The sequence below is a fragment of the Montipora capricornis genome, chromosome 2, assembly GCF_036669925.1.
Source record: "Montipora capricornis isolate CH-2021 chromosome 2, ASM3666992v2, whole genome shotgun sequence".
NCBI classification, from domain to species: domain Eukaryota; kingdom Metazoa; phylum Cnidaria; class Anthozoa; order Scleractinia; family Acroporidae; genus Montipora; species Montipora capricornis.
The window spans coordinates 50,416,661-50,426,768 of NC_090884.1; the positions used below are offsets into that span (position 1 = coordinate 50,416,661).

The window sequence follows — 10,108 nt, forward strand, 5'->3', positions numbered from 1 at the left end:
GTTGTTATATAGCCGAGTTTTTCCCCCAGCAACGCACACTCTCATTGGTTACTTCGAGGTCACATGACACCTAACAATAAAACTGTTTCCTGCCAAAAGTCTCTGAGAAGGCAACAGTGCAAAATCTATGTCATCAGAGGGTAACAGTGCACTGATACCCGCGAATGTGGACTGACGACCGCTGTTGCTGTTGATCATTTTTCTTTTTTTGCTATGAATTGTAACAACTCACTTTTAATGACTGTTCCCTCGAGAAACAGTTCATTTTGTTTCCCTCGGCTGCACCTCGGGAAACATAATGAACTGTTTCCCTTAGGATCAGTCATTAAGTGTTTATATTTAGTCCCAAATGTGCATGCTTGGAGTTCAATGCACGTTAATTATAAGTTAAGTTAAACTACGAAAAATAGGCAACAATGTATGATATCATGCCCAAACATAAATATAATCATTGACAAAAACGTTTTGTCTTGTATGTTGTAAACAAAATGGTTAGCGTAAAGAAGTTTTTATAGGTTTTGTATACACAGCTTGTTAATGTTCATCGCTCAGTGAAATCTGAGAGGGTAAAATAAAATAAAAAATGTAATTTTGGAGATTGTTTTTGCTGGAATGGTGAACAAACCTGGCCATCAGGAGATGGTGTCTCAGGAGAATTGATTTCAGGGCAAGTAGCATACTCTTCTGAAACCAGCTCATCATTAATATGCAGGTCTTCACTTTCGTTAGTGTCACAGAGACACAAAGACAAAACCTCTTCCTAGACAAATACAGGAAGTACACAAAAAGTTACACTACACTAGGGTACAGATGATAGTACACTGACAAATTAACCTGGAAGGAGTCAAAAGCTGGGCTTTCTGGAAGGAGTCAAAAGCAATGTTCCGAAGACTACTTTACCTTTTAATCTTGATTGTTAACCCAGTCTCAAACAACCCAACCCTTCTCAGATAAAAAAACTTACCGTATTTACTTGTGAAAAAGTCGACCTTTTATGACCTAAAAATCACCCCAAAAAGTTGCCCTCGACTTATACTTGAGTCATACACTCAGATAGAGGTAGTTTGGTAGCACTAGAACAGTAGACCTATAAGATAGTTGGCATAACAATTGCGGATAAAAATCTGCATAAAAACTGACTTTACAAAAGTTCTGATTGTACTAAATTTTGTGTCTGATGAGCTTGGTTCATAAAACATGATGAATTCATAAAGGCCACCTTTTCCAGCGAACAATGTTTTGAAACAAACAACATATTTGCTATTAGAGGCAAAAACCCCTTATTTTATTACATGCGTGAAGAGAAGAAACTCAATCGTGTCAAATATGCGCAATATTGCAACAAACTAAATTAATTTTCAGGATCAAGCCGTTTCCATGAAGAACCTTTTCCTTGAATAATGAAGCACAAAATACACGACAAGCTTTCTTTCAAATAATTCTTGGCTGTTACATTTCCAATTATTTATTTTACCTGAAGACTGTGCAGAGTTGATCACAGATCCACGTAAGGTGTTCGATTTGTTCAATCGCTCTCTGTCTTTGTTGAACCCATAGCAACTATTGTCTTCCTGTAGTTAAGAGCCCCACCCCCCCCCCCCCCATAAATTGTCCAGATAAGTCCGCTTGTAAAATAAGTGGAATTTACAAAATGAGGGGTGGTCCACAGGGGTGGTCCATGTCTGTTTTCAGGTCTTGAAAATTGGGGGTAAACTTATACACAAGTTCGACTGATACACAAGTAAATACGGTAGTTTGGACACATTCATCTTCTCCAATGGAACAGGAAGAACCACATTTTGGGTTCAAACTTTAGTATCTGGAATTATCACCAAGCAAATGCAGAGGTGATAAGACCAAAATGGCTGATGAAAAAGATTAGATTGATGCATTAATTTTTACCTTCACACCACAAACTAGTCCCACCAGGTTCTTGTAGTTCTTGGTCAGGTGATAAAACCTGTGAATGGCTCCTGCTGACCACTCTTTTCCCTGATAAATATTACCAAAAGAAAATTGCTCAACAAAGTGTGTAATAGAAATTACAGATTGATGATCCTAATGCTGCAACAAGTAAAGACCGCCATTTTACCCTTTCCCTATTGTACCAAGATACAATATCTTTATGCATGGACATATATAAATAAATTAATAAATAAATGTGTGAAAAATAGTTCAACCAGCTACAGTAAATACTGTAATGCACGAGCAACAAATTAAAAGCATAGTGTGATAAAGATGAAATATTTCCATAAATCTCACTGGATGCATCAAGATGTTAGCCCAACCTACTGTATATATTGACTGAATAATATACTATTAGGGGTTGACCTACACAAAAATTCAACTTGTAAACCAAGAAAATCAGAAAAGTACAGTAAATGAAATGACCATACCCCATCAAATGGCTTGATATATGCAAGCTTGCTTGGCAATGCCTGCGCTGGTAATTTCATGAATTGTGATCTGATAACAGGTAGGGAAAATTAAAAAAAATACTAAATAAAAACTGTTACATAATAATGATAATAATGACATGACAAGGTTTGGCAAACAACTATATTCACACACGATGCATTTCTGGAAGTTATCCAGATTGAGGTATTGTCATGGAAATGCTATGTTAACATTGCAAAAAGGTGTCAGCTCTCCACGCTTTCCAACAACTTTGAATCATCTGGAATTTTTCTATTAATGCTACCGGTAACCAAAAGGACACATTTTGACATGTTTTTCAGATCTCTTACCAACTACATTTGTATAACTGAGCTAATAACGTCAACCACATATCCTGGTAACATTATCTTATGTGATCAGTAACCATGTTTTTCCACTGAAACAAAAGAAATTGTTTGCATGATAATAGAGCCCAAATCCAAGAGGATTAGCTGCAGGGTACAGATGAGTAGCATGATCACCGTACCCATTCCTGTAACATACCTACAAATTGTGAAATTGTGTTTATTCAGGGGTGAAAATGACTTATTTTGGCTTATTTCACACCCAGACTTTCATATCTTTCTAATTGTTCGGAAAATATTAAAGTTTGGGGTGTTAAAACTGAATTTTTGATTTACCCATGACCCCTTGCAGGCGTGGTCTTTCATACAGATAGTCAATTTTGAGGCAAATAAAAAGTAAAAACAGAAAGCTTTCACTACATGGAGGATAGTATCCCCTCATTTAGTTCTATTGACACCCTAAACGCTGGCTTTCTGCTCCACTTTTTTGCTCTACTTTACACTTTGAGGTCAGAGCATATGTGTCTCTCAATTTCCTGAAAATTGCCCCTGAAAAGACATTTTGGACTTCCCAATAATATCCATAGAGGAAAGGTTACCAAGCTTTGTGAAGCACATGGAAATCATGGCTTCTTTGCAAAGTAGATTGTGATGTTTACTGGCACTCAAGACTTGGTTCAATATGGTCCAGCATGTTTAAAAAAAACGTAGCGACTCAGTCAAAGGTTAATATTTTTGCGATCCTGAAAGCTACGAAGACAAAACTGTGGAAATAGCTAGGGAAACTTGTGAGCATTCAGAAAATGCTAGGTTGGAACCCAGTTATGCCTTGGTTGGATCAGGAGCCACATTGAAAGAAGTGGTCTCGAAAAATATTAATGTGTAATTGCGGAACAGAAAAAGCCTAGCGACTGTTTTGAGGAGTGATTTCTCCATTCGTAGTGGATCCCTCAAACTAATTTTTCTGTATGTTAAAGCACAAGGTATGAGCATTTAGTTGAGATGATTTTGAACCCACAGATATCAATTGAAGACTTGTTTCAAGCAATAACCTAGTGAGTGCCAGAATTCCAAAACACAGCGTTACAGTATGGAAACTACGGAATTTTGAATCTTTTTAATGTGTTTTAATAAACTTGAACTGTTGAAATTTGGCTCATATGTAGTATTTACTGCGTGTTATCACTGGTTATTGTCCGTTAATCCACGTAAGTGTTCTCTCTTATGAAAAATGGTTTTGAAGACTTTCAATTTGAAAATTGTGTTACGTGTTACACTCAAAATTCTATCCTTTTCCTTTGTTTTCTCAAGAAAAGAAAGTCGCTTACCCTTTTTACCGGTACACCCTGTATGCTAATCAACAAGGATAACCTTAGCATTCAGCAAAAATATATCTTTATTGAAGACGTTAAACTGAATAAATCAGGAAATGTTTCTGAGTCACCCCCAACTGGGTATGGTGATTGTGCTACACATCACAGCAACATGGCCACTGTTCCATTGTTTAGCAACACCAACATGGCTGCTGTGACAACGCATGAAAACACTCTATAGTGATATCGATCAGTACCTTGCTAAATTGATCACCAGCTGAGACTGGGTATAAATGGAGTTATTTCTCACATCAGCCCAAGTACTTTAATGGAATTTGATTCTCGAGTGAGGGTAGACCTAACAAGGATTATCGCTTGTGAGAAACTCCCGCTTTTAATTGCCCTCACCTTAGCACTCGAAGACTTGACAAAGGCAATCTTGCCTTGTTACCATAATCAACATAAAAGACCTGTTGATAGTCACAATAGTTATATTTTATTTTTATCATTCCAAAAAGTACATTTGTAGCTACCATAGACCGAATGCATAAATGGTAGTCAAAAAAATATTCTTTTGTTTATGTGCTAATTAGCCTCACTAGCCTCGTTTGCATGGACAAAATACAAAAGAAATGTTGCTTGAGAACAAGGCTGAGTCTCATTAGCACATAATCAAAAGAATACATTTTTGGCCGCCATTTATGCATTCGGTCAATAAACATTTCAAGACGTAAGAGTGCTGATTCCAGCAATTGTCAGATTTCTGTACTTTTGCAATCTGCAATGCACTCAGTGCAGTGTACAAGATGCACATGTCCAAAATCTTTAAGAGTGCAAGACATCTGTAGCTTGTTTAGATCACTAAGATCAAAGGTAAAAGTAAAAGGTAAAGTCGCTTTATTTTTCGTTGGTACATGTAGTTTCATCGACTTCGAGGCTGGTATCAATGGAAGCCAATGGTACGTCCTTTATCCCCACCCTCTGTCAGTGATCCATTTTACGGGTATCTAAAGCTACATAAATCAGAGGAAAACCAGAAAAGGTTTTGAGGATCAAACCAGGGACCTCTTGCTCCAACCAACTGAGCTACACCTGTTCCTTCCTTCCACCATGATCCTTCTATCCGTAGATTAAAAAGGGGACAACGATTTCAACTCGCAGCAGACTGAAAGCTAATCTAAATTCCAACTGCCAGCTACCCAGGCCAGAGCAACAAAATGTTTACCTCTATGCTTTCCACTGAGTGTATACCCACAACAAGACCACGGTACCAAGAGCCATCCTCATACAGTGCACAACAAGCCTAAGGAAAAAAACAAAAACAACAGTTTATAAGTAAGAAAAGTTTTCCACTGGCTGAAGAATGAGAGAAGTGGAAGTGTTTTCTCACACACCTCTGGGGTCTGGGCATGAGGGGCAATAAGCCACATGCTCAATACTTTAGTAAGCTGCTTTTTTGCTGTCTGCCTTTGCTGACTGAAATTCCAGAGCCACAGTTACCACCCAAGCTTCATTATTTATCAGAGGACTTTCACATGCTAACAACCCCAAAACTCACCTGACCAACTGAAACAAACCAATCCGGCATCCTATATCTTGAACTTTCTCTACTGGAATAGAATTGTCTGTAAATACAAAGGCAACAAAAAGTTGACACTGAAGTGCAACTGTACCCCTGTATAATTCCTTAAAGCCCATGTTTTCTGCCTATCATTTTTTCTGATAATTATAAAAGGAGTATCTTGGATTGTACTGAATTCCTGAGCATGACCCACTTGAAGTCATAATGCATGATCCTGATCCAAATACCAGGAACACTCTGAGCAATAAATAGATTTGTTAATTGTAAAAACCCAACTGGTTTATTTAGTACTATTCATGTGCCCAAAAGCTGCAATGTCTAAAGTGCTATAACTATGAGTTTTAAAAAAATCACTTCCTTTTTTCGTTCAAATTTTGAAAGTGTGTTTGCTTAACACTTCACTAGTGAAATTTTATTCAAAATGTGGTTACTTTCCAGATAAAATAATCAGGTGTCACTTATTGTTTAGTTAACAGAGTTAAGAAATCCAAAGAAAAGGAAGAATAAATAAAATTAATTATTGATTTTTTGGTCATACTGTAGTAATAACTATCATTTATTATAAATAGCATCACTTTTAAAAATGGTTTAATCACTTCCTACTCAAAGGGTGCCATTATAGAGTGCATGTGTGCATGTACGTATGGGAAGTCGACTGTTTACCTGATGTCTTCTGTAAGTGCCTGTAGCTTTGGCCAGTTCTCAATCATCATGACCCAAAAACGATGGGGATCCACAACATGTGTAACACAGACTTCAATATATCCACATTCAGGAGGTTTGATTTTGGAGAAGTATGTTCCTCTTCCCACACCATCAGGTAAGTTAAGAGGGTTATCAGGTAGGGAGGGGCACAGGAGTGGTACTGGGTCTTTTTCCCCAGTTTCAACAGGAACAGAAACCTCACCATTGCTTTCTGAATGATCAATGTCAGCATCTGAGAAAGGCATTGTACAGTATAAAAGTACAATAACGTTACTGATGGTAGACTATTACAGCTAAATCAGCTGTGGTTTTTTTCCTCCATTCGTCACGTTACAGTATATTAGGATATAAGAAAGAAGAGAAACAAGAACGGAGAAGGGAACAATAATTATAGTCAAGACTAGTTCAGGCCCTTATTATGGCATGGTCAAGGAGCAGTGATGGCACAGTGGGGAGAGACCTCGCCTCACACCAGTGTGGCCTGGCTTTGATTCCCAGACTTAAAGTCATAAGTGGGTTGAGGTTGTTGGTTCTCTACTCTGTACCAAGAGGTTTTACTCTAGTTTTCTCCTCTCCTCAAATCCAACCTATGATTAATAGTGCCTTTAATTAGTGATAAATACACTTGACACTTAAATACTAATTATTCATCATCATCACCACACTGCACATGTACATTCTGCAGATTTTTTGGTCTGTATTAAATTAAGTGTACCATAGCAACAAGGAACCCTTTTTTTTCCATGAGAGGAAAGAAACCATAAAAATATTAATTTTTAAACTTGAAACCACTTCTTGGTTTGTAATGAATATCTTCCGGAGTACAATCAGGTAGTAGACATACACCTGGCACCTGTAACACTGATGAGGCAGACCTGAAATGGAATGCTACAGATCTTTATACTCACCAATAAGAAGGACAAACGGAAGTCAAAATGACAAGAAACAGCAAGTGAGCATCTGCACAACACAGTAGGAAAGCCCCACAGGCCTACAGGTGTAGAGTCTAACACCACAAGCTAAGTCAGAAATGCCTCAAATTTAACTTTGCCTGAACTTCATTTAGCAGCATTTAAGGTCCTAATTGACTCTTCAGACAGAACTCAGTATAAAGAATTTCCATTGAGTGACCCTTGTTCATTTATTTATTTACATAAGAAATACCTTTAGCCAGGAACAAAAGCCAGTCAATCTTGGTGGGTCGTTCTATTCGCACTACATCTGGCATTGCAGACATAAATTCTACCATGCTCATAAACCCAAGCTGCTTGATGTTAAGCTCCTTGTTGTGAAGTTTCTGGGGAGGGCATGTTTCAAGGTGTTACTAAATACAGTATTTTTATTCCTTTCAACAAGCAAAGCCTTAAGCAATGACAATCTTGACTGAAATATGGATATAACTAGGAAATTGGTACTTTCAAGCTGAATGAAAAGGATTAGAATTTAACTGGTACTATAATTAATATGATCATCATATACTCATGCGCTCTCCACAAAAGTTTAAATACACATGTAAGATATTGTCTCATCATTGCTTTCCGAGAAGAAGTGGACAAAATTTATGTACCAAGTTGTGAACTACGTACTGTATTAAGCATAGTTTGCCATTCCTTCATTTTTGCTCATAAAGTCTTATTTTTTTTGGGGAATTCTCATCAAAGGTCCCTGTCCTGGGTACATGTTTTTGTGTAACTGTTATGGTTGTATTTTGGCATGAATGCAAAACAAAACTATCAAGAATTAATATTATAACATTATAAAACTGTACATTGTCACAAGAAAATCACCCATTTTTAGCCATACATAAAAGCACTGGATCATAGGCAGCAAAATAACAGTAACATATCTCACCTTGTATTCTGCGGCAAATCTAGCTGCCCATATCCCATTTGGTCGCTTTACTAAAACCTGTTCATAAAAAAATGTTTTTCAGGACTTTTTTTTTTAACAAAAGCACACAGTTACTGGTAAGGCCACTATAAAAACACTTTTCTTTCCTGATTTGGAAAACACTGTGCATACCTGTTTACATTCATCTTGTATTTTTTCATCAATACCACTTCTCTTGTCAAGCTTGAGTTTAATTGAAGACGTTGCTTCCTTCATTTTGTTGCCATGATTGTTGTCGTTTACATCAGGGGTGGGTTTACTATTCCTCCTTTCCATGGTGGTTTGGGCAAACGTTGGGGAACTTGTGGTTCTGGATGGAAAACTATCACCTGGATCTACAGTTTTAACACCTGCAACAAGCAAGGAAGATTTTACATTTCAGTGAATGTATTCATAGACAAGAAAAAGAAATCTTTAAATGGTAACATGATTAATGTATGGAGCAAACTGCAATGAGCTACCTTAGAACAGTCAGCTGTTTTTCTAAGTCCCTCCCCCCCCCCCCCCCCAAAAAAAAAAAACATACCTGCAATTCCTTTCAGGCCGTCGAATAAGTTTTAAAGGTAAACTTTTGAGACACCTTTCCATTATTTATAATGAGATTTTACTGCCCCATCAGTAAAATACTGTTAATGGAACGTGACTGTACTAAAAGGGATATTCATGTGGCAATAGTTATCTTAGTGTTCTTTGTAGTCAGTCGTTCAAGGTCATAAAATCAATGGTTTTGTCGTAAATAAAATGAAGACATAAAGACTTTGTTCCTAGATCTTAGATTATAACCTACACCTGCATTGGCCGAATCTGTTAAGGCCTCATTCATTACTGCTAAAGAGCATGTGTAATGCGTACCTGCTACAAAGTAGAACCTGTGCAACTGGCTACTTTAATAGACAGAGTCTAGCTATAAAAGCCTCTGAGTCTGTTAGCCGTCCAAGGTTGGCAGTTTGTCTTTTATAGTAAACAATCTAGCTGTTTGCAATTTGTTAAAGTTTTTCCCCTCCCTCCCTCCTTTTGGAGATGGGTTGGATATATCGCTTTGCCTTCACTAAAATCAGGTCACTCCTGCGTGGTGTGGTTAAGTCTGCGCAGCGACTTCCCCCAAGCTTGTTGGCTCATCTGTGTTTGTGCATTGCTCGCTAACCAAAAATCTTGTTTGATCCAGCACATGCTGTTTACCACTCAGTTCGTAGTGCTGGAGAGATCTATACATGAGGTTGTTCTATGTCACGCAATCCGAAGTCAAAAAGTAAAATCATTCAAGAGAATTTGCGAACCTGATTTCTTTTCATGTTGAATTTTTTACACTTCTTATTTCACAGACTTTTATTAACCCTTTCAGCCCCGATAGTGCCAAATGGCACTTACAGATTTTACTCTGTCTAACGCCAGACGATTTTACTCGTCAATGGGGAACCCCTCGGGGCTTAAAGGGTTAAAGTGGAGTGATGAGACTTATGGATAAAGAGCCCTGTCAACATTTCACGAATGAGCGGAAAATCATGGACAGTGGCTAGCTACTTAAACACCAAATATAACATTCATAAACACTTTATACTATAAAATATAGCAAAAAATAAAATACTATGTGATTTAAAACCGTAAAATTTTCACGAAAACGATTTGTAAAAGATTTGAGGAAAAAGAGGCTTGTTTTCACCATTTAGCAGTCTATTAATAACCACATATAACCTACATATTGTTATTACGATTGTTGTGGAACTGATTCAGTATACTGTGTATACTGATCGTTGTGTACAATTGTGTACAACTTTGACGCTTTGTTCGATTGAATAGGACCTTAATTACATTGTTACCCCGGTATTCCTTTAGGATTTAAGAATATGTTATATATTGTTTTTGCTCTATGTAAAAGG

The 10,108-nt window shown here is 37.3% G+C and overlaps 1 protein-coding gene across 2 annotated transcripts in view; it reads right to left on the reverse strand.

The window, feature by feature from the left end:
- Positions 1 to 10,108, reverse strand: part of LOC138025710 (tudor domain-containing protein 5-like) — a 30,110-nt gene that overhangs the window by 12,792 nt on the left and 7,210 nt on the right. For both annotated transcript variants that reach the window (XM_068872890.1, XM_068872894.1), the window contains exons 3-12: positions 8,364 to 8,581; positions 8,193 to 8,249; positions 7,506 to 7,638; positions 6,300 to 6,573; positions 5,613 to 5,679; positions 5,280 to 5,357; positions 4,463 to 4,524; positions 2,397 to 2,466; positions 1,903 to 1,992; positions 626 to 760 (exon numbers count right to left, since the gene is read on the reverse strand). In XM_068872890.1, coding sequence (XP_068728991.1) covers positions 626 to 760; positions 1,903 to 1,992; positions 2,397 to 2,466; positions 4,463 to 4,524; positions 5,280 to 5,357; positions 5,613 to 5,679; positions 6,300 to 6,573; positions 7,506 to 7,638; positions 8,193 to 8,249; positions 8,364 to 8,581 — 1,184 coding nt within the window. The remainder of the gene's footprint in view (positions 1 to 625; positions 761 to 1,902; positions 1,993 to 2,396; positions 2,467 to 4,462; positions 4,525 to 5,279; positions 5,358 to 5,612; positions 5,680 to 6,299; positions 6,574 to 7,505; positions 7,639 to 8,192; positions 8,250 to 8,363; positions 8,582 to 10,108) is intronic.